At 36.2% G+C, this 25,945-nt stretch overlaps 1 protein-coding gene and 1 long non-coding RNA gene across 2 annotated transcripts in view; both read right to left on the reverse strand.

Annotated features, from left to right (window-relative positions):
- The window catches only part of LOC139135734 (uncharacterized), a 61,177-nt gene that overhangs the window by 33,311 nt on the left and 1,921 nt on the right, over positions 1 to 25,945 (reverse strand). The window contains exons 2-3 of the mRNA XM_070703384.1: positions 716 to 856; positions 438 to 563 (exon numbers count right to left, since the gene is read on the reverse strand). Of these exons, the coding sequence (XP_070559485.1) occupies positions 438 to 563; positions 716 to 822 (233 nt within the window). The 5' untranslated portion in view covers positions 823 to 856. The remainder of the gene's footprint in view (positions 1 to 437; positions 564 to 715; positions 857 to 25,945) is intronic.
- Positions 8,820 to 10,259, reverse strand: LOC139134348 (uncharacterized). Its single transcript, XR_011552790.1, has 2 exons — positions 9,926 to 10,259; positions 8,820 to 9,038 (listed from the first exon to the last, which is right to left on the reverse strand). It is a non-coding gene; the product is annotated as an uncharacterized lncRNA (long non-coding RNA).

Raw genomic sequence — 25,945 nt, forward strand, 5'->3', positions numbered from 1 at the left:
AAGAAATCAAGAATGACTGTGTGTTTGTATTTTTTGTGAGTGTGTTTTAGTTCATGTTCTTAAAGAAGAAAGAACATCCCTTTTCACAGTGACTATTGTGCAATGGATATCATAAAATGCAAACTGCAAGGGTTGCCATCGGTCTAGACCGAAAGATTCAGCCACGCACGGATAATCCGCCATCACCAACCATACACGACTAAATCTTTCAATCTATCATAGGTCTTTTTAGCCTTTTAAAATGCAAATGTTGTATTTCAAGCACGCTAAACAGCCCCTTCCCATGAAGATTTGTAGAATGTAGTCTAAAATAAATAGCTTGGCGAAAAGCTTTTTTACTCTTCCGGTGGAAACAATGTGGTACAGTATGCATCATAAGTATAATCTGTATGCCATATTTATTCAGAACTAGAATTAGCAAATCTAATCCCACGTACCGTGTTTTCGAACATACGCCCCAATAAAGAAAGCCGCACCGTACAGAGTATTTAGAGGTGTATCTTACTCGCTCACTGTAGGTTTGGACTGTATTCACTACTTCACGACGCGTACATTCGTTCGGCCTGAAATATCAAAATGTGGCTTAGCAAGTATAGTTATAACAAAGTTAACTACTTTACAAATGACTACACGTTTCAGGCATGACTGCAAATTAGGCGATGAAAATTAAAAATAACGGATTTGTTTATCATACCTACTCACCAACCTAACTTACCATGCGGCCCCAATATCGCTAAAACTTGAGACAGCAGCGACAACCAGTAACAACTTAAAACTTGACGCGGAATTTATCAGTATCATCTCACATCTGGACATTGTCATGATGTGGAAATCTTAATAATCCAAGCTTTTGAAGCTGCAATGAAAAATTATTTTTGAAAATGAAACATCGCAAAAACAATTTTCATCCATTGTTAATGCAGTGAGTTTTGTTCAATTTGTCGAAATGTCGTAAAGGCTGTTAGATCGTTTGACCTTTGATGATGTATGGAATTCTCTACAGTCAACTTCGGAATTATCATCAATTTTTTATTCATTTTTTATTTATTAACCCAATAACGACGAAAATTCGACCAATTAGCAATCATACATTCCTATCATTATTAATTAATTAATTAATTTATTTATTTATTTATTTATTCAATCATCCAACAGGCGGAAACCCAACTACTTGATCGAGTATCCACTATTCATTAACAAATTAAAGCTTCATAAGCTGTATCTCTTGGCTGTTTTTTCAGAACTTTTGTTTTGTGATTTCCCTACACTTTCTGCATTGGATCCCTAAACTGTAATTTAATACCAAGTATTTAGCATATCAACACAACCTATACGAGTATAAATTCCATTGTTACTGTTGAAAATTGTATTCAAGTCTGGACAAGAATTTATTTGTAAACAATAAACAATGATCACTACACACACACACAAGCTGTGTTGACAAAGATAATTTCAGCATGACAAACGGATTAGAGTCAGACACGGTAGTTGATATACAGAAGCAGAATACTGAAAAACTTGCCACAAGCCCTTTAAACAATGAGTGTTCAATGCTACCAAACCAATCTCGAACTTACAGTCCTCCGATCTGTTGATAGTGTTTTCACTAACCTGGGCATGTGGACTTTTATCATAACTCACCATCCACCAACAAAGATTAGTACCCTACGATCTGCGCCACGATGGATTCTCTTTGTGCCATTATAGTAACTGCATGCCTTTACACTTCATTATATCACGAAAATATTATTCAGGAGCACTCATACATTCGGTAGATCATACTCGTTTCAACAGGGTAATCCAGGTAACAAATGAATTCGAAACTTTGATTATAAAGTGAACAACGTGAAACATGGCAGTTTTGAGCTGAAACTCTTTGACATCAATGTTGTAATTGAGACTTTATTTATAATAGCTTTAGGGAATTAAAGCTTTACGCTAGAAAACGTAAACCACTGAAGTTTTATGAATGTTGCCGTACATGCTTGAAGAATCATGCTACGCAAACTGTATATGAAACACGGCATAGTCAATCACAGTCCCTGCAAAATGTAAATTTGTCAATGTGCAACAATAAAAGTGTGCCAATGTAATTGTAAATTCAGTTCCAAGTACAGAAGTGCCAAATCGACAAAAGAATGTGTTCATTTTTCTCTTTGAATAGAAGTAGCGACATACCTGAAAGTGCCTCGTGTTCATTTTGACAAATGGGATCAGAACATGAAAAATACACAAATGGCTGTCGAAGGCGCTATCACATTCAATCTTTCAAATCTTTCATGACTTCTTTATTATGTTCAAAGTGTACTGAATGAAGATGCTAGATGGGGTGGACTTCAGTTAAAATGTGCCTGTGGCATGCTGGCAAGAGAATTGTTTTGGCAAGGTCAAGTTTTGTAGAGGATCATGAGGATGACTATGATATTAGTGAAATAGTCTCAAGATAAAAATTGAGACAAGTACATGTACTAGTATCTTGCAAGTAGTGGTTTATACAGTATAATGTAGTACGTTAGGGACGGACCATTAGATCTTCGGAGAGGGTGGTCACAATCGATTTTGCGTATTTATTTTTACAATTGTAAATTTATAACGAAATTTCCGAGTCATGATATGCTTATTTTTTTCTAAGTAAACTGTCAGATATATAATTATTTTTAAGTTTGACGAAGTCTGTTTAGAGGACTTTTTTATTCGTTACCTCCATATAAATAATTATATTATAGCTTTGTCACTACCAACAACTTTTATGACGTCATACCCCTGATTATTACTTATAATGTTATGTATCCGATTATCCAGCATTGTGGCCCCGCAGCGAGCATAACAGCACAAGGTTTTCGTTTGTAAATGACTAAAGGATTAGGCGAATAAAAGGAAGGGAAATTATAAGGTAAACAATAAAACGACAAATCTTGATAATGGTGCTCAGTATCGATAATATTTCCTTACTGTACGATTTATCAAAATTGTTTGAGTCGCCCCGCATACATTTGCATTAATATTTTTTTTATTTTTTGTCAATTTTACAATTAATATAACAATACATTGTAATTTTTTATTTCAAATAAGTAACTGTATCCTCACAACTTGGAAAACATTGTGATAGTACGCGAGAACTGAGCAATGCTCAACAATTTGGATTCAATTACTGGTAGCTCTCACAGCGATATCTAACTAAGCACTAAACTATTAGCCTGACCATGCTTTAGTATTTGTGTGCCTTGCCATCTCGCTACATTTTTGTAGCTACAGCATCTCATAACTTAGAACTATACATTACAGAATGGCAATCGCGATGCAGACAAAATTCAGAGTAAAGTTGACCTTACTTTTGTTTAAGTATAGTGTCATTCAGCAGTCCTTTGAGTTATGTGACAGTGGCCTGAATTTTAAACTGATTTATGCCATCACATTCAAAAGATGTATTGCATCAGTTTTTAACATGAAATTGTTGCAAGAATAAATCACTTGTCTTGTGTACAGATCTTACAAACTATGAATCTGGTCGAGCCTTCATGAAATATAATTCTCCATGAAGTCACCTGACAAAGTAGCAGTGGTATTGATCATATAGTGGGCAGAGCTTTGTGAAATATATTTCTGTAATCATTGTATACTGAAAATGCAAAGCAAAGCAAAGAAAAAATGCGGAAAGAGTTGTTTTGAAAGTTTAAAATATGCAAAATGTTGCGTAATTGTGAACGCTGTTATATAAACTGTACAGAGCTGCACAAGCCATTAATTTAATATAATACCATGGCTGCAAATATTAAATTTTTTATATTCTTCCCAGAACATGTAAAGAAAGGGAGTTATCCCAAAAATTGTAACCAAACATCTTGACTTTAACATTTGAAATTTGAATTTTACTCTCAAAAAAGTTTTGGTCCAAAATAGCCTTTCCAACCACCTTAAAGGGACAAACTCACTCATTTTGACATTATTTCTGGTATTTTAGTTTCATTTGAAATGTAAGTGTATTGCTCTGGTCACTGAAATATGCTGAATAACCAGTTGCTACAGTTCAACTCTCACCATAAGCATAGTTATAATGCATGAATTCTTCCACAAAGCAATTTTTGCAGTGGTACTTACCAAAAATTAAAATGATGGAAGTAATCATGCCTTATGTTTATGTACAGGGTGTGAGTTGAGCTGTGACAACTGGGTAATTCAGCCTATTTCAATAAGCAGAGCAATACAATAATATTTCACAAGAAACTTAAATAACTGGAATAATGTCAAAATGAGTAACTTTGTCCCTTTAATCATTGTCACTGCTGCTGTGGTCTGAACAGAAGAATTGTTCCAATTTAGATGAACCAAATACACCAGTGCATGATTCATGGTGTCATTTTGTACATTTTCGGCACTTCCACCAGTCGTAACGAACTGCTCTGACTGCATTTTGCATGGCAAATAGGGCCCAGAGGCCCTTCTTGGGCAAGTCTTTTCTTCTTACCATGTTCTGTTGTGGAGCAAATCTATAAAAAATCATATTAATATAACATATAATTGACTGTATTACCCTCACAATATAAATACACATTCTTAGTTAGACATATTTATTTATCCACATACGCACGCACATATATTACACATAATATTAAATATATGCTATGCATACAAAAAATAAATACCTACATATTATTTATTTATAAGCTAATAAATGTATATATTAACTTATTATATATCAATAAATGTATAATTTTAATTGATTAAATAATTAATTCATTACATAATCAATTTATCCACCAATAAATATATATATAATTAATTTATTCAATTACTTTTATGCAAATAAATATATTATCCATATTATTATAAACAATGTTATAATTGTATACTTATAAATTCATTTATCCATTTATTTATTAATTCATTGTCATTTATCTATTTATTTCCTATGTGAATGTGTCTATGTGTTTACAGGCCAGCTACTTCCGCTGGTAAACATTAATTTTTCAGGCAGTACACAGCTTTGAATTCACTATATGTGGTGGCCCACTTGCCTGGAGTATGGGTAAGTGGGCCAGTCACAAAACATGTCACCATATTAGTAAAATATAACTTGCAGTACTGATTCAATGGGCTGCCATGGAATATTTATTCAATAACATATATGTTTTGATAGATGAATTAAATTGTAATCGAGAATATTCAGTTTATAAATAATTTTGTCAAATTCTACCAGTATTTCCCACGAGAAGTATTTAAAAATGGCCGCCGAAGGAAATCAAGAGAGGAAATAATCGACTCTTGTTATCGAATACAATGTAATATATGCAGCAAAACTTGTACTGTTAACAAGGAGGAGTTATTTATACATGCAAAATACAATGATAAATGTGAATACTAAAATCTTAGAAATATACGAGATGTTTTAACTTTATGTCGTTATATTTGAATTTGGCGGCCATATTGGAAAAAGCAAATACGATTTCTGTCAAAAATCGTGTAATAATTCAACAACTGTCATTGATCGTTGATTATTTGGTGCCATAAACAAATGCACCGTTGTCTCTGTCATGTTTACATAGTTATTTTTTATCGAAATAATCATATCAATAGAATACGGTCGAAATCCATGTTATCGCCACTTTTACACATACTAGTGGACACGTGACAAGTAGCAAAACACGCAACCCTAAGAAGAAAATAAGGATTTTTACCTGAAATCGGCGCCTCTGCTGACGGTTGCCACCATCGGCTGGATTCGTCTGATGTCTGGTATACTGGAACGTAAACTTGCCGTAAAGGGGGAGATCGCTTTCAACGACAATTTATCGTAAAATGGAAAGTGGCCCACTTGCCCCGACGGCCCACTTGCCCTATAGGTTAAAATCTCCGAGATGATGTTGGGTTTGACACACGGCATATTACATGTACGTACGCCAGTGAGTGGCCATGTAAACAAGGCAAGCGTGAAAAGCTACTCGAACTACGGTCACCTGTTTTCTAAAATTTCGCTCTGCGCCAACGAATCCCGCAGACATGTGTACATATCTTCTTCTCAGGCATATGAACACACGTCTGTGAGACGCGTAGGCGCAGAAAGGAACTAGAAAACATGTGACTGTTATTATCAAAAATTGATTATGAATATTGATAAATGATTAAAATGACTGTTACAGAATAATATAATCTGGCTTTTTTACAAACTGTGTTGTCTATTTTATGTAAATACCTTCTGGAAACGTTGTTAAAATTATGATTATTAATAAATTGTGATTATAATTAATAAAATCATATTTTATACATTGTAATCTGCTTATGTAAACAACCTTTTGGATTCCCTTATTTAGTTTACAATCAATGCAAATATATACAAGTGACACCATAATCCATGTTCAATCTACGGCGAAAGTTACTATACACAGTCATATACACTTGCCTATATACACTTTGTAGTAACTTTCGCCGTAGACTAAACATTGGTAATGGTGTCACTTGTATATTTTGCATAGATTGTGAACTAAATAAGGGATTCAAGAGGGTTGTTTACATCATAATCATAATTTATTAATAGTCGCACCAGCGGCTTACTGACTATACGCATGTGCAGATTCATAATATACTATACGAGTAACCGGAAGTGTACCCTACTTTCAAGGGCGCCGCCATGTTTTTTTTGAGTGCTCGTAAATAAACAAATATGAAACGTGCAAATTATTATTTTATAACATGCCATTTATAAAATATATCTCTTTTATTAGCCTGTAAGTGTTATTATCACCTTGTCGCTGGTACAAAAGATCGTTAATATCACACATAAAAATAGAAAAAGGGAGAAAACTGTCGTGCATATAGACGGGGGGAGGGGCATACGCAAAGAATGCTGGGATTTAATTTTAGAAAAGCGCCCCCTGTGTCAATAGCTAGATTCAAAAATTGCCAGTTTTTAGACGAAACGCTATAGTTTTCAGCTTGCAAGTGGAAGGTGGGCAGTGATGGCATAATACGTCCCTTGGGCTGTTATCATGGTAAAAATTGCCAATTTTTGTCAAACATTTTACATAATACAGAAAATCTATACCTGCACTGCTGCATGCTGCAGGGTTTGACGTCGTGTACGTACGTGAATTGCTTTAATCAGAGGGAAACTGGGCATAGTTGTCATACAAACGTATATAGCAAGTAACATTTAATTCTATTTTATCATGAATCAATACAAAAAACATTGCCAATCTTAATCCCTGGCGCGACACCAAGGGCTGAGCCCTATATAATATTAATCATAATTATAACAACAATGGGGTTTCCTATGGAACACCGGTCACGACCTGCGACCTGCGTCATTAAACTGTGATCTGCAACCTAACCCTAACCCTAACCCCTACCCCTACCCCTAACCCTAACCCTAACCCTAACCGCAGATCGCACTTTAAAAACTCGCATGTCGCATGTCGTGACCGGTCTTCCATAGTTTCCAGAAGGTATTTACACAAAATAGACAACATAGTTTGTAAAAAAGCAAGATTTTATTATTCTGTAACATTCACATTAATAATTGATTAATATTCATAATTAATTTTTGATAATAATTGGAAAAATCAACACAAATAATGTCTTATTACCCTGTGCCGTGGGCTCTCCGTTGATCTAACATCTCGGCTGCATGTAATCGACGACAACTTTCACTATCTGTTCAACTAGCTCCCGACAAAGCCATTTTGTTTGTATACCTTTCAAGCACCCGTTTAGGTCAAGTTTCCCCTATACCAAAATACAATAGCTCTTCTCAAGAAGCCATCGAAATCTAAGTTTTTAGACGCAATTATTAATGAAATTTAAACATTTGAATAGTATTGTTGAACTCTGTTCAGGGCTCGAAATTAGGGACCGAGCACAATTAACGGCAAGGGGGGGGGGGGCGGAAGAGAAAATGGGGGGCCACGAAAAAAATTAGTGTTCTTGGGGTGGGCCATGAAAATTCCAGAGAAAGTAAGGGGTGGGCCACCAAAATTTTTTACACCATGACAGACAGAGAATATTTTTCAGCATTTTTGTTCCTTGTTGAAGCTGGAGTTCCTTGTTAAACTTCTTGTAGCATGATGAAATACCAAGTCTTAAACCTCACAATGCAGTTGTTATGTGTAAAATGAGCAATATTATTATTGAAAATTGACTTCATTAGTCACCAGTAATAATAGTTGGTAATGATACAGAGGCTCGGTTGAAACTGGTTATTTCATCATGCTATAGGAATCCCTTATAGAACAGGAATGCCTGTCAGTACCATGTGAAAGTAGCATTCACATGGCTAGTTGGCATGGCTTAATGCATGTGCATAGGGCAGTCAGGCAGTCCACATTCATTTCAGAAGCACGTGGGTAACATGTGTATATGCCGAAATATTTAAATGAGCTAGCCATTCACATACATGTGAACGAATGGTTATTCTGAATCCACTCACACGTATGTGAACGAATGGTTATTTTGAATGCACATATGAATGACAGGGTCATCCTCGCAGAAAAAGAGCACCATGAAAAGTACTGATTTGACACCCGATTTTACTTATTTTGATGTTGCCGTTATGAATTTGGTAAACATTGTTACATTTGCATGTTTGCAAGGTGTAAGCAAACATCAAATAAGTGAAATCAAATTCCAGTAAAATCAGGTACTTTTTAAACAGCCTCTTTCGGTGAATTATATGATACAATTGGTTGTAGATGTAATTTAACCATATTTGGCCTAAAACTAAGACAGGCAAAACAGAGTTAAAAGCAACTCTGACTCACCTGAACACAGCAAACACAAGCAGACTCACCTTTCCAAACGTTCAAAATAAAAAGCACAAAACATATCTGTAAGTCTGATGACCAATTTAATAAATTTTTGGTTTCAACAAATTTCATAGACACAGTGAAAAGTAATTTAGTCAAAGATTAGTTTTTAAGTTCATTTAACTCTGGCCAAGTCTCGTCTTTCATGTCCTATTTTGTTTTGAAATTTGACATTGAAGACTTCTTTACGTAAGTCATGATTATTCTTGCCAAATTTCTCTTGGGCCTTGGCTGACATGCACACTGAAATGAAACAGAAAGAAGAGAATGAACTTAGCAACATTTATTAAGACAACAACTTTACAATAAAGTTTCAGAACATGTGTGTGATTTGTTACATACACATAGAGGAATTTTTTACATACATCTTTGCGAGTGCAAAATTAATACATTGAAAGTGTAACATATATGTCTAGAAATGTATTGGGTTTGTGTATGTTGTATTGACTTGACTAGTTGCCACAGCCACTATACCGATTAATTTATGTACATCTTTACAAAGTGAGGGCATCAAAATTCATAATTTGAATCAATACAAGAAAGTATGTTTATACATGAGGCAAACAAATTATTGAACTCATTAAAAATTACAGCTGCTGTCCCTTGAAAATTAAGACGTTTCACATGTCTAAATATTTTTTCTGTCTTTCAATACAAGGCTTCTTACCCAGCAATATCATATTAACAATGGATTTTAAAAGTAACCATGTATAAAAGAAGTAAAAAATGCAAGTAAGACCGGGTGGTACAAACAATCATAAGTTTACATAGCCATGTTCATCCTACGATCTACCGGTAGTTTTGGTTTTTTTTTAATTATTTTCATTTCGCCTATTTTTTTTATAGCAGTGTTTTTGCACTGAGTGATCGGACGCAAACTAAGCTTAGGCGTTGTTCAAGCCCAGCTTTGTTTTGCGTTAATGGCCACACTGTACTACCTCCCTCCGCCCTGTCTAGGTATACAGATACGTACTTTCTTTTCACCCCTAAACTAAAGCTCAGGTTAAAAATGTCGGGCCATATACAAAACCAAGCTTCCAAGGAAAACATCAATGTGCAGAGAAAAGCCTCTCTATAAGGCATACTAATTTCGTAATTGCCCTTTATAAATATGCATTTCAAATACTTACCGGATGAATGGAAAATTATCGTCTACGACGACTTGCTATCTCGGTCACTGCATCCAACACTGTCGCGGGGAAATACACTTTACCTTCATGCCAACTGAAACATTAAACTTCAAAAATATCTGCCCAATCTCATTTGAGAGATGCAATGTGATATCCGATAACGATCGTGTGGGAACACAAAGCATTGGTCAAATTCGAAAGGTCAAGGGTCGTGATCGTCGCAAAATTTTGACATTTCAAGTACGCGTAAACTGTTCTTTTAGATTTTTCTAATAAGCAAAAATTGACTTTATATGAAGAGATCAGTTAAAATACGGACGTCCAACACACTAAGTGAACCCTGTTGCAATCCTGATCAGTCTCGTTAAATCCCAGCGTACTCATTTACGGGACCCTTACGTTCATACATTGTTATTGTTATTCGGGACTGGACACAAATTACAGGGGGGGGTGGGCCGGTGTTTTTTGGGGGTGGGTCGCCATTTTTCGCGCAAGCATTTTTGAAGGGTCATAAAATTTTGTGCAAGCCTATGGGGGAGGGTCACCTTTTTTCATGCATCAAAGCTGAAATTGCATGTGCACGTTATGGAATACTGAAAAAAGAAAAAATACCTCCTGGCACTTTCATTTTCTGCCATTACCATTTTCGGCGCGCCCTTCGGGCGCAAATTTCAGGTATAATAAACAATGTATTGATGATCCAAGCAGCCACATTGATTTAAGTTGTCATGATTTCTACTTATTCAACACTATTGTGCATAACTGTCCCCTATAATGACGCTTTCAATAACAATTTGGGAGATTACTTATTTGACATCATTCTCCCATTGACAATACATTGGGTGTAGGTCGGTGTCAAACGTTCATGTCGCTGTATGTACATTTTTTAATTTTTTGAGGACATTGACAGAATACAAACTGTTCAGAATAGTGCATAGTGTCATCAATAACAACTGGAAGCTTCAGGTCGAACAACTTTTGAATAACAATTTAGGATCAGATAACCTATGAGTTATTTGTAGTTTCCTCATAGCCTACAATGTATAGTGAATCAACATTTTGGTGAAATTCCAAAATCAAATTTCTTGCACAACCATTGACTTGAAACCACTCTAGTCTAATCATGAATATTAATACTAATAATTAGGTGTACATAAATGCACAGGTTTACCAAGTTTTGTATTGGAAAAAAATTATTCATAGTTTCATCATAGACTGCCATGTATAGTGAATGGACATTTCAGTGAAATTCCAAAATCAAATTTCTTGCACACCCATTGACTTGAAACTACTCTAGTCTAATCATGAACATTAATACCAATAATCAAGTGTACATAAATGCACAGATTTTCCTATTTTTGTATTGGAAAAAAATTATTCATAGTTTCACCATAGACTGCCATGTATAGTGAATCGACATTTAAGTGATATGCCAAAATCAAATTTCTTGCACAACCATTGACTTGAAACCACTCTAGTCTAATCATGAACATTAGTACCAATAATTGAGTGTACATAAATGCACAGATTTACCTATTTTTGTATTGGAAAAAAATTATTCATACGGTTTCACCATAGACTGCCATGTATAGTGAATCAACATTTCGGTGAAATTCCAAAATCAAATTTCTTGCACACACATGGACTTGTAACCACTCTAGTCTAATCAAGAACATAAATATCAATAATCAAGCATACATAAATACACAGATTTGCCAAGTTTTGTATTTAAAAAAAATTATTCATAGTTTCTTCATAGACTACAATGTATAATGGATCCACATTTCATGCGAAATTCCAAAAACAAAGTTATTGTACACAGATGCACGTGTTACCACCCTCTTCTAATCAAGCACAATTATGTCAATTATTCAGGGTCATATATACACAAATAGTGCATATTTTTAATTCTGAAAATTTTTTTTTACAGTTTTGTCATAGACTCCCATGTATAGTTTTGTCATAGACTCCCATGTATAGTGGATCAACATTTTGAGAGAAATTCCAAAATCAAATATCTTGTTCACATGTGCACTTGTAAACAACCCATGCTAATCAAGTATATCTATATCAGTTATTAAACATCTGTATATGAACAGATATAGCTAGTTTTATACTGGAAAATACACGTTCGTAGTTTTCTTATAGTCGACTACATGTATAGTGAATCAACATTATCGATAAAATCTAAAAATTACATTTTTTGTACAGGCATGCACTTTTTACCTGCACTTCAAGCAAAGTACATTTACATGAATTATCACACACATATACACTCATATTTTTGGACAACGCGTTATATCGGCCACACTTTGCCTTCCTTTCGGGAGGGCGACTTAAAAAGTATAGCAAGTCAGAAGGGGTCTTTAACACATTGCAGGTTTTTTTTGGGGGGTATATGAGTAACAGGGGAGGGTCACTTATTTTCATGCACGGATAAGGGGAGGGTCACTAATTTTTGTGGCATGAACTTTTGACGGGTCACTATTTTTTACGCAGCGGTTTTTCGAAAAACACCGGCCCACCCCCCCCTGTAATTTATGTCCATTCCCTTATTCGAAACGTTTCGCCAGTAGCGCAGAGGAGTCTGGGTAACCGAGACTAGTTCATACCCTGTTCCGTCCTGTCCACTCTTCCATGCCTTCCAACACAACTCTTTCCAAAGTCACGACATCATACATCGTCAGAACCGTTAGTCCATCCGGCTCGACTTTTGAACAGTTTGGGAATGAACAGTACCTGTACTGCGTTTCCATTAAGTTTTATGTAAGTTGTAATCGCGAAAGTTTTATGGCAGATGCAGAACCGTCGCAAGTGTGTTCGTCGTTGTGTGATGATCTGACGTACATGTACATGACTGCATAGCCAGTTGCTGACGAACGTACGCGAAAACGTGGACCGTATGAGAAAAATTTAATGACAGATCCAACCATATTACGTCTGGAAATGTGAGTACCTTTCAATAGAATGCAGGTTCCGATCATATGGAATATTTAGCGGTGAACATGTGTTTATTATTGCACATTTTGAAAATAAAAATAAACGATGTTTAAAATTTGATCTGTGCTGATTTAATTAAGAGGCTGCTAACAGACGTTTGCAGCCATCTGCATGACTTCCCTCTTGTCATATTCATTGGTTTATACTGAAAATCCCTGATCTCGTTTTTTGAATGGAGATGAATGAAACTAATGCTAATTATATTTAAGGGATAGGCTGTAACTTCATAATTTTGGCAGAAATTGTGTTCTTCGTACATCGACTACAGGTTTTTCTCTCTTTTCAAAATCATGTTAGCCAGTATTGCTAATGTTATTCTATTTTCTAAAACACGTTCAAATATCCAGTCTTCACGACCTGTATTATGTACAGTCAGCATTGTTATTGTTGGTAAACACATTTTGGTCTGGACTAAACTTCAATTGAACACAATAACAGTGAACTTTTATAATATACATGCACACAAAGTGTATGTTGGTTGTATTGATAATATCAACGAGCTAATTCAACTTAAATTTGTGAACCAATGAAGTAAGTGCAGTTGATACATAACAAAAATATTAACAAAATCAAAAACTTACAGCTTTATACTGTCACTTTAAAATGGCAAACCGTTGCTTCTGTAGCCACTAAATATTTAAGTCTGAGAACAATTTAACTGGTAAATGTGACCCATGTGCCATTTCTATAGTGCAAACATGAGTAATTTCACCTGAAAAACTTAACCCAAGTAAAATCAACTCTACACATGAGTGCCGCCTAATTTATTTAAATTAAATAGACAATAGGGATGTGAAAACATGAGAATTGACAACAAGTCAGTCCTTGGAGTTTATTAATGCATGTCTAAATTTTTACCGCCACATGTGTAAGCTACCATTCAATCCATTGACAATCTTCCCTTCTATCATGAATTCAATAGGACTGCTAATGAATGGTTACTTCACATGGCTGAATCTGATTTCACATTCATGGCCAGTGATGAATGTTCAAATTTTAACATGTCATATTTCAAACACTGGCATGTGGCAGGTTGGACTGCTATGGACTGCCTATTTTTCCTCAAATACCCATTCAACCTGTTCCACACAGGAATGTGGACTGGCTAATAGGCAGTTCAGAACTAGAATACGTAGTGGACACACAGGAAAAAAATACTGAAAAAAGGAGGAAAAAATGGCATTAATGGGTCTTTTATAGTTAGCCCATGAAGGACTATTCCAATGGCAGACTGTCATTACAGTGGAGTAACATTGAATATCTTGGGTAGTCATAGAAAGGCAGACACTGGGTTGTGGAAAGTGCATTGAAATCACAATGGTCATGTTATACATTTTTCCCCAACATCTGAAAACATCATACAGATACTCAGTTGAAGTAAAGTTATTTTATTTGTTTATTATTTATATATTTATTTGTTTATTATTTATTTCAAGAATGCAAGAATGTTGTTTTCACTAAAGCATATATTAAAAGTTATAAGGATTATATATATGTGTACAACTTTGTACCTATGTAATCTTTCTTTTTTGGGGAGGGGGAGGGCCACAAAAATTTTGTCGCCGGTGATGGGGGGGCCACTAAAATTTTTGCTGGTGTTAGGGGGGCTGTAAAAAATACACGCACCACATATTTTCTCTTCCCCCCCCCCCCCCGCCGTTAATTGTGCTCGTTCCCTTAGCGGTAGTCCCGCGTCTACAGATTACCAACTTTTCCCTTGGGTTACCAAAGTCCACGACATGGTAGCCCACTCGGACTACCAAAGCCTGAGACATGAAATACTTGGCGTGCAAATTACAAACTACCTCAAAAGAGGAATAAAACTGCAGCAAGTGTAAATGAATACAGTCAAAAATTGGCCGACTAGCGGGAAATACAATACTGGTTAAAATAAAGACTGCAAAGTTAAAACAAATACAGTAAAATACTAACCGACCAGCGGGAAATAAAACAGTTGCAAAGCAGAGACTAAAATGCGCAGACGTTTCGGGTGCAACCCTTCGTCAGTACTAAAACTCGCTAGAGAAACGTGAAGACACAAGAAAGAAAAACAGCCAATCAAACAAGGGAACGATCAAAAGCATTAAAATATGTATTCATAGCGGCTGGTGCCAGAGTACCGAGTTTGAAAATAATGGCCTGTTCGAGTTTATGGCGGGTAGAGTCGGTGGTGGAAATTATAGCAGACACTGCCATGTCAGACCGACCGCGGTGGGGTGGTGTACAAAAATGCTTGGCCACCGGGTATGCGAGCTTGTTGTCGGTCACAGTGCGAAGGTGTTCAGCAAAGCGATCGCCTAGACGACGCTTTGTTTCGCCAATATATAGCATGCTGCAGCGTCTGCATTTGATACAGAAGATGATATTAGCCGACGTGCATGTGATACACGCCGAAAACACTGACTCTACCACGCGGGTCCTGAATGGAATGGGTTTTAATAGTATGCGGGCAGGTGTTGTATTACCCCTATTTGTAACAATCAACCCTATTTGTAACAAAATTTAATTTCCAAAAAAACTTTGCCGTATATGTTGAAATATTAATAACATATGCATATTTGTATGTTTGAGGGCAATTTTCTTTTTTTTTCCTTGTCAAAACTCATTTTTCCGAAACTGCTTTTGTTACAAATTGGGTTGATTGTTACAAATAGGGGTGACATGTGTCAACCCTATTTGTAACAATAAACCCTATTTGTAACAAAACCTAAATTACAAAGAAACTTGGCCGTATTTGATGAAATCTTGATGAAATATACATATTAGTATGTTCGGGGGCAATTTTCTTTGTTTTCCTTGTTGAAACTCATTTTTCCGAAAATGCTCGTGAGATTAAATTTCGTTGTGCAGGTTCCTAGGGATAACACCCTACTCGTAAGATATAATCAAGTCGTGCAGATACATGCCAAAGGTTTGTTTTAGGGCAATTTTCACCATTTTCGGTCAAAAATGTTAAAAATCTTGTTTTCTGACCGAAATCATACTAAACCTATATTGGGTTAACTTTTGTTACAAATTGGGTTGATTGTTACAAATAGGGTTGACGTGTCAACCCTATTTGTAACAATCAACCCTATTTGTAACAAAACCTAAATTTCAAAGAAACTTGGCCGTATTTGATGAAATCTTGATGAAATATACATATTAGTATGTTCGGGGCAATTTTCTTTGTTTTCCTTGCTACTTTCCTGAAATTAATCGCCTGTGTTCATGGTTCAAAGACAGTTTTCTTACCTTAAATATCAAAAAACGAAAGAGTTGGTTCTTCATAATGGCAGAAAGCTAGAAAAAGTAGAATCTGTTACCATTGACAACCAACAGGTTGAAATAGTATCATCATTTCCATATCTAGGGTCCATAGTAGACCAGAAGTTAAGTTTCAAAGAGAATACAGACAAAATTTATAAGAAAGCTCACCAACGATATTTATTCTGAGGAAGCTAAAGAGTTTCAATGTTAGCAGTCACATCCTTGTTTCTGTGTCTCGTTGCTGTATTGAAAGCATTCTAACTTATAACATTGTCACATGGTTTGGTCATATTTCTGTTAAAGAGAGAATGCGACTAACGAAAATTGTAAACATATGTAGTCGACTTGTCGGGACAAAGTTAAAAGATCTTGGAGAACTGTATACTTATGCTCTTCGTAGGAAAGGTTTATCCATTCTTGGTGATAAATCTCACCCATTGAATGACAAGTTTCAATATCTGCCTTCGGGACGCCGTCTACTTGTGCCCAGGGCTAGGAAGAATCTTTTTAAGAAGTCATTTATACCGTCAGCAGTTGCTGTTTTAAATATGAATATGTCTGATTCCATCCGGAGAACCAGAGCAAACACCATTTTAAGTAAGAACTTTTAATATAGTGTTGTGTTTGTCTGTAACTATTGTATTGTTTTGTATGGTGTTGTCCGTATTTGGTGTTTTTATAGCGGTCCTGATGTTTAAAGACAACTTTCCATGTTTTATGGACAATAAAGTATATCTATCTATCTATCTAAACTCATTTTTCCGAAAATGCTCGTGAGATTAAATTTCGTTGTGCAGGTTCCTAGGGATAAGAGCCCTACTCGTAAGATATAATCAAGTCGTGCAAATACATGCCAAAGGTTTGTTTTGGGGCAATTTGCACCATTTTCGGTCAAAAATGTTAAAAATCTTGTTTTCTGACCGAAATCATACTAAACCTATATGGGGTTAACTTTTGTTACAAATTGGGTTGATTGTTACAAATAGGGTTGACGTGTCAACCCTATTTGTAACAATCAACCCTATTTGTAACAAAACCTAAATTTCAAAGAAACTTGGCCGTATTTGATGAAATCTTGATGAAATATACATATTAGTATGTTCGGGGGCAATTTTCTTTGTTTTCCTTGTTGAAACTCATTTTTCCGAAAATGCTCGTGAGATTAAATTTCGTTGTGCAGGTTCCTAGGGATAAGAGCCCTACTCGTAAGATATAATCAAGTCGTGCAAATACATGCAAAAGGTTTCTTTCGGGGCAATTTGCACCATTTTCGGTCAAAAATGTTAAAAATCTTGTTTTCAGACCGAAATCATACTAAACCTATATGGGGTTAACTTTTGTTACAAATTGGGTTGATTGTTACAAATAGGGTTGACGTGTCAACCCTATTTGTAACAACCAACCCTTTGTAACAATCAACCCTATTTGTAACAAAATTTAATAATTTTGTAAAAAAAACTAATTTTCAAAAAACTTGGCCGTATTTGATGAAATCTTGATGAAATATTCGTATTTAGGTCTATATTTTGGGGAAATATGTCGTTTTTCAAAAAAATATGTTTTCTAAAATTGCGAGATGGTTTGTTTTGAAATTTGGTATACAGGTTTCTGGAGATAATTCCTTCAAGACGTATTGAATTGTGCTGATCTATGCACGACTCTTTTTTGGCAATTTCGCCATTTTTGCTAAAAAAACGGGTCAAAAATCTTCTTCTTAGAATCTACTCGTCCTATTGCTTTGACATTTTGTATGAAGGTTCCTTGTGGTGACGTTTTACCTAATTTTCAGATAATTCATCACAGATACGGCCTTGGCATTTGTTTGGATTCATTTGAACCCTCAATGCCGCTGGTTTAATTTATACACTTGTTGTTTATTGTAGGCTCTTGTTGGTTGTTTCGGCAAAAGGGCTTTTATTGCTTCCCACTTATCAAGTTCTTCCAAATATTTTGACGGGCTTTCTTTTTTATCCTTTGTTTTGATATGTGTTGAGCCTAAATGTTGTTGTGAAGATCAAGTCATTTTATGTTGTGAATGTTTGTTTGTTTGTTTTTTCTATTTACGGTTTTGAGTATGGTTTCTGTTTGGTTTATGTTGCCGTGCATTCTCTGTCTATTAATTTGCTTGTGAAGAATGCTACATTTTTTCTTGAAATCGATTGGGTATTGCATGTAGGCGAGTATCTAAGAATTTTGCCTTTGATGGGTCCCTTAAAGGTTGGTTTTGGTTGATCCTCTGAGCAGGCATTGGAACGTTCCAGTTGGTTTTGCATTTGTTTTAATATCAAGAATGATTTCTTAGTTTTGCTTTTAGCCCTGAAATATTTCAACGTCGGAAAATGTTGTTTTTTCAGGTATTTCTCAACTGTAAATTCAAATGTTGAATGCATTTCCAGTGTCAGTAGTGTCATGAAGTCCACAACCATTTTAATATTCAAATTGAATATTCGTCAGTTTGTATAACCTGCTGTAGGGAGATTTTCACTGACAATTAACTAGGAGACAGAGACACAAGGGTAATTTCCCACTCGATGTTGCTGCCGAGCGCTGATGGATAAGTAACCCTATGACCTTTGAAGAAGGGATGAGTCAAGTGCATGGCATATTTCGTATCATAAACCTCAAGAGGTAGACTATCATAAACGATGTTATTATCTGCATCGGCCGCACCACTTCTTAGATTCGGAGATTTTCATTCTGAATACTCTTCAGAATCACGTTTCATCTCTACTTTTTATGTTCATAGGGATCACGATAACATTCAATAACATTATGATTACTAAGATCGAGAAGTATCTGTCCCTCGAATTCTAAAACAATGCACTTGATTATATTTTTATGATATTCTGAACTACTCGGTTATTTGGGTGACCGATACTATAAGGTCAAATACCAGATCGAAGGTATCTGGAACATAAACGACTCCACTCTCTAACTTTGGACACCGTATGTGTAGTGTCTCACCTATCTGTGCCTGGCTTGGGTTATGAGTAACTACATGATGGGTCCTTTCTGCCTTAATTCCATATGGTTTTCGGCTGCTGAAGCTTGATAAAATTATCGATTTTACGGCATTGTCATTGCTGTACGGCATTATTAGTGGAGTAATACAGAGAAAAATACGACTGAAGGAGGAAAAAAATATAGAACTCGAGGGCGACGTGATTGAAAGTTTTTAAAATTTAAAGTGTGATGATGATTTAAGTTACTATGAAGCATCCTTTACAGAGGCCGACCAAAGTCTCGGTGGCCTGCAGATGGATAGGATAGGCAAAAGAAAAAAATTGTCCTGTTCCGATAACCCGACCTACCCTATTTTTTAGACTGCGACCCTAAACGTTTTAGCAACGTAAACACGGAAGAAACAAAAGACAGAAAAACCCCGTAAAATCACGTGTTCGTCACCTGATATTTGATTTTTGCTTGGGACGTCGACGTCTTTTATGTAATTAGTCCTTTAATATGAATGATACGCTTTTTCTGGAAATGTTGTGGTAAGTGTTAGATCGCCCTGAACCCCTGAAAAGTGCATATTTAAAAAAAAATATAGGGAAAAGAAAACCAGCCGACCTAACTGCCCTATTTTGAAACCATGTTATTGGAAGAGCAAAATTTATGTTTTAAGTGTTACAAATAGCGTTAACTTTTGATACAAATAGGGTTAGTATGACTTCTGTCAGAAAAGAAGATTTGTTTTCCATTTTAGACCAAAATTAGTGACTGATGCCCCCACCAAATTTTGGCATGTATCTGAAAAACATGATTACCTCTTAGATGGAGGCCTTTTATCCCTAGAAACCTGCACGCCGAAATTTTATCTAATGAGTAGTTTAAGAAAAAATGAGTTTCGACAAGGAAAAAAATAAAAATTGCCCCAAAACATACTAATATGTACATTTCATCAAGATTTCATCAAATACGGCCAAGTTTTTTTGAAAATTAGGTTTTGTTTCAAGTTGGTTAAATTTTGTTACAAATAGGGTTGATTGTTACAAATAGGGTTGACACGTCAACCCTATTTGTAACAATCAACCCAATTTGTAACAAAAGTTAACCCCATATAGGTTTAGTATGATTTCGGTCAGAAAACAAGATTATTAACATTTTCGACCGAAATTGGGGAAAATTGCCCCGAAACTAATCTATCTGCACAACTCGATTATATCTTACGAGTAGGCCTCTTATACTAGGCAACCTGCACAACGAAAGTTAATCTAACGAGCATTTTCGGAAAAAATCAGTTTCGACAAGGAAAAAATAAAAATTGCCCCAAAACATACTAATATGTACATTTCATCAAGATTTCATCAAATACGGCCAAGTTTTTTTGAAAATTAGGTTTTGTTTCAAGTTGGTTAAATTTTGTTACAAATAGGGTTGATTGTTACAAATAGGGTTGACACGTCAACCCTATTTGTAACAATCAACCCAATTTGTAACAAAAGTTAACCCCATATAGGTTTAGTATGATTTCGGTCAGAAAACAAGATTATTAACATTTTCGACCGAATTGGGGAAAATTGCCCCGAAACAAATCTATCTGCACAACTCGATTATATTTTACGAGTAGGCCTCTTATACTAGGCAACCTGCACAACGAAAGTTGATCTAACGAGCATTTTCGGAAAAAATGAGTTTCGACAAGGAAAAAATCAAAATTGCCAAAAACATACTAATATGTACATTTCATCAAGATTTCATCAAATACGGCCAAGTTTTGTAGAAAATTAGGTTTAGTTTCAAGTTGGTTAAATTGTGTTACAAATATGGTTGATTGTTACAAATAGGGTTGACACGTCAACCCTATTTGTAACAATCAACCCAATTTGTAACAAAAGTTAACCCAATATAGGTTTAGTATGATTTCGGTCAGAAAACAAGATTATTAACATTTTTGACCGAAATGGTGAAAATTGCCCTAAAACAAACCTTTGGCATGTATCTGCACGACTTGATTATATCTTACGAGTAGGACTCTTATCCCTAGGAACCTGCACAACGAAATTTAATCTCACGAGCATTTTCGGAAAAATGAGTTTCAACAAGGAAAACAAAGAAAATTGCCCCCGAACATACTAATATGTATATTTCATCAAGATTTCATCAAATACGGCCAAGTTTCTTTGAAATTTAGGTTTTGTTACAAATAGGGTTGATTGTTACAAATAGGGTTGACACATGTCACCCCTATTTGTAACAATCAACCCAATTTGTAACAAAAGCAGTTTCGGAAAAATGAGTTTTGACAAGGAAAAAAAAGAAAACTGCCCTCAAACATACAAATATGCATATTTTATTAATATTTCAACATATACGGCAAAGTTTTTTTGAAAATTAAATTTTGTTACAAATAGGGTTGATTGTTACAAATAGGGGTAATACAGGTGTTACACACTCGACGGCCACATGATGTTCCAGTAGCGCGGTCGCGATTAGGTAAACTGGTACGCACCAGCCGGTCTTTGATGTTCGTGTCACGTCGAAATGCCATGATGGGAGGTGCGGAAAAAATATGCTGTGTATTGGGGGAGTTGGTTAAGGTGGAAAACTCCTCAAAGGTGATTTTACAGATTCTATGGTTAAAAGGATGGTATGTTAATACAAGAGGAATGCGATCGCATTGAGAACGGGTGGTTGACTTTAACGCATCCTCCTGTGTTAGTGGTTCGACGCGCTCTTTGGCTTTGTCCACTACAGAGCGGGGATACCCGAGCCGAGAACCAAGTGCTAATAGTGTCTAACTGCTCGAAATCCTTGTTGTCAGAGCAAATGCGCCGAGCGCGTAGAAACTGTGAAAATGGAATGGATTCCTTGTACCGACGGGGGTGAGATGAGCTGAATAGAACGTAGGCAATGTCCGTCACTTTCGGACGAACTAAATGCAGTCAACATGCAGTTTCATTTGTTTGAAGCAATTTTCCTTTCATCTTGAAGAGTTTTTTTCTGGTGACTATTACAATTTTCACAGCTAGTTGTTTTCACAAGAGCGTTTGATACTAGAATGTTGAGTTGCTTTTCCGTGTACGTGTGTGCAGTCTTTGCATGCCAGTTCACACTATGCTGTTGATCGGCAGCATACAAGACGTACTTGTGTCAAGTTTTTAGGTTTTGATGCTGAAATATCAAAAAACTGTCACTTCTATATCAAGAGATTGTGTAATCAGTTTGATTTAAAATAGTAATATAAAACACTGTGTCAGTTAAGCTTGGCTGAGTTTCGCTGTCTTTTATCTATGGTTGTCGATCAGTAAAATGTATTACGTTCTGTATAGAGAGACTCGGGTGTAACAAGGCATGCCAGTTCATAAAGATCATGAGAATATTTTTTTTCTGTTTTTCTTTACTCAAGTTACAATTTCTTTGGATGTGTAAGCCGATTTTGAAAGTATTAGGAGTGAATATAATTTTCAACAATAACAATGGAGTTTATACTCACATAGTATGTGTTGATATGCTAAATACTTGGCATTAAATTACAGTTTAGGGATTCAATACAGAAAGTGTAGGGAAACCACAAAACAAAAGTTCTGAAAATATAGCCAAAAGATATAGCTTTAAGGAACTTTAATCGAGTTGTTTTACCAACATAAAAATACATACAGGGGTTCATAACGGCAAGACTCTGACGATATGCTTTTTGTGTATATAGTCGTTGTCAATTACTTCCTTAACATAACGTTGTGGTGTTTCTTAATGCGCCACTTCATTATACTTTACTCTCCAGAGATTGATGAATTCCTAAAAGTTCAAAACTCTGAACATGCACGTATGCATGAGACGCGTGAGCTTGCTTTGCTCCTCGGACCAAATAGAATACAAACTACCAGGAATTCTGGACCAGAGGAACATTTGTAGATGGTGAAAACATGGAGTAAAGGCCAAAGCTTTCTCCATTATTGTCAGAGATCCAACCTCTATAGCCATTTCGCCATTTCATTCCAACTAGACAAACTACATCCTTGGATGCTTAGGCGAAATCAAAACCGAAATTGTTCAGGAGAGGGGAAACAATATCCGGCTCTGACTGGTCTGATCATAGAAAATGACCGTCGCGAACATAGGCGTTGAAACCTTCGTGGAGCAAACTGATTCTCAATGATCTCTTACTCGGGTCTGCATCCTGTCATACTCATCTACAGTCACAAGAATAGTGTCGGTATTAAACAAAATAGTGACTTTGAATGCAGTTCGAAACTCAAAGACCTTGAAATCCTGGCAGGATAACCTGAGGTCTTACTACACCTACTAAAGTTTACAGGTCTCTGGTACCAAAAAAAAAGAAAGTTTCTGCGAAGATTCATCTCCTGCTTTATAAACGAATGTACCTAACTACGTACAGTAGTAGAGAAAAAAACACGGAAAACGGGTACGGTATTAACGGGATGACCATGTTAGCTGGGGAGCCACTACAACGCCCACTATAACTGAGAGTTCGATGTCAAAGTTTAATACAAAGTGTACGGTGATATCGCAGTATAAATAACAGTGATCAAACTCAAAGCTTAATCACGAAAACATTGTTCTTACTTACGTGCACCTCTCTATTTTACCCCCGCTACGTGATTGCCTTGTTTAGCCTTAATATAAAGACGTTGTTGTTGAACAACTACAAGCTAGACAACCGTGATGCACCCAGCGAGCTCTTGTCCTGCGAAGTTACTGAGAAGGATAAATCACACTTGCCTCTCCTTATGTGAATTAGGTACAAAACTACTCTTTATATTGTGCACAATGAAAGCTACTAAACAAATGTTTTCAACGTGGGGTAGAGTAACCATGTAAATATATTGTATTTCCTGGCAACAAATGCTTGACTATCTGTACTGTGTATGGGTCCGCTTTCTTAAATTTCCGGGTTCAAAAGAGCAGATCATGATCAAACGTGTCTGCAGTGACATCAAAAAATACGTCAGCAGTACTTATTATTCGAGTACTTAAATTTGATAGCTACAAAAACATTTCGAGTTCAGTATTTTTGACCACCAAAGAAAAAAAACGAACTTCAATAACTTGATCTGGCATCTTTCCTCTATGGCTATCATGACTATAGACATGTTCATTATGATTTCTGTTTCTTTTTCTTTAATTCTGATCAGGACTTGTGATAAATAGATTTTAAAACAAAGTATCAAACAATAGTGGTTGTATGATCTCAGATCGAACTGATTGGTTCAATATCATGGTTTCCCTTGCCGATTTGTAATTCTCTGCGTTCCTCTAGCACGTTTAGCACGAAAATATTCAAAGGACAACCCATTATAAAAAGTTGATAACAACAGATAGTGAATATAAGCGTACAAGCACAACTTCGTTGTTGAATTTCTAAATACCCACTCAACTTAATAATTTTCTTCAGTTGGATTTACTTGAATAAACTACTCGGGGTTTGGGAGGCATTTCGTATTTCGTATATTTCAAAAAAATTATGCCATATTACGAGTCAATGTTTTTAGCTAAAGAGAAGAATCTGTTCTTAAAATTTCTCTGTTTTCAATAGCAGGCCAGTTTTCTTTTAAATGTTAAAAAGGCCCTGTCTGCTTGTTGACCAATCTGATTGAATACTGTGTTTTCAATCGGGTTCGAACCCACGACCTACAATATCAGTCACCTAGCGGAGAAACAATAGACTGAACCGCTCTGCCAAATCCCCATCCCCACTCTTAAAAAGAGTGGTTCAATAACCGGCTAAGTTGTTACATTTTTCTGAATAATACGGTTCTCAGACACTTCGCACCAAAACCACTTCGCACCATACCATCTCGTCCCATACCATTTCGCACCAAAACCACTTCGCACCAAAACAACCTCGTACCAAAACCTCTTCGCCCCAGGAGCCATGTCCGCCAACACCATTTCGCCCCCAAAACAGTGCCACTTCGTCCCAAACGAGGTAGTACTTGGGACGAGGTGGTATTGGTACGAGATGTTTTTGGGACGAAGTTGTGTGGGGTGACCTGGTTTTGGTGCGAAGTGTCTGGACCCCGACTCTACAACGTGTGGAGGGGTATCAGTGGGGGGTCCAAACATTTCGTACCAATACCACGTCGTCCCAAGTACTACCTCGTCCAACGCCATTTCGCCCCAAATATAGTAACATCATAATACTACTACCTAATCGTCCTGAAACAACGGTATATCACAGCGTTATTTTTACCCGCAACTTGGAAGTATTACTGTGTTACTGTGTCAGGACAATTTTGCCACCACGAACCATTTATTCTTGCAGAAAACCATATACGGTAGAATTAGAAAAAAGGGACAAACACAAACTACTAAATGCTACAACTCACGCGCCTTGCTATAGCGTTATGTCATTTTTTTCGAAATTTGTACACTTTCAACTGTTCAAGACATCAGTCCTGAGAATGATGATGGAAAGGTGATGAAAACTTCGATGGCAGCGGTTTGCTATTTTCAGCTTTACCGGTTGGCGATAGTTTGGGGCGAAGTGGCACTGTTTTGGGGGCGAAATGGTATTGGGGGACATGATTCCTGGGGCGAAGAGGTTTTGGTACGAGGTTGTTTTGGTGCGAAGTGGTTTTGGTGCGAAATGGTATGGGACGAGATGGTATGGTGCGAAGTGGTTTTGGTGCGAAGTGTCTGAGAACATGGTCGCACAAATATTGACAATTTGGAGACCAGACCACAGTGCAGCACTCTAATCTGCTTCTTACTAAAGATACATACAAGGATGTCAAAGCTCTCGGAGAAGAAAATGTATTGCAGGATCTCTTTATCAAACCGAATATTTTGAAAGTTCGTTTACACATT

This window comes from Ptychodera flava, chromosome 6 (assembly GCF_041260155.1).
Source record: "Ptychodera flava strain L36383 chromosome 6, AS_Pfla_20210202, whole genome shotgun sequence".
Classification (NCBI taxonomy): Eukaryota; Metazoa; Hemichordata; class Enteropneusta; family Ptychoderidae; genus Ptychodera; species Ptychodera flava.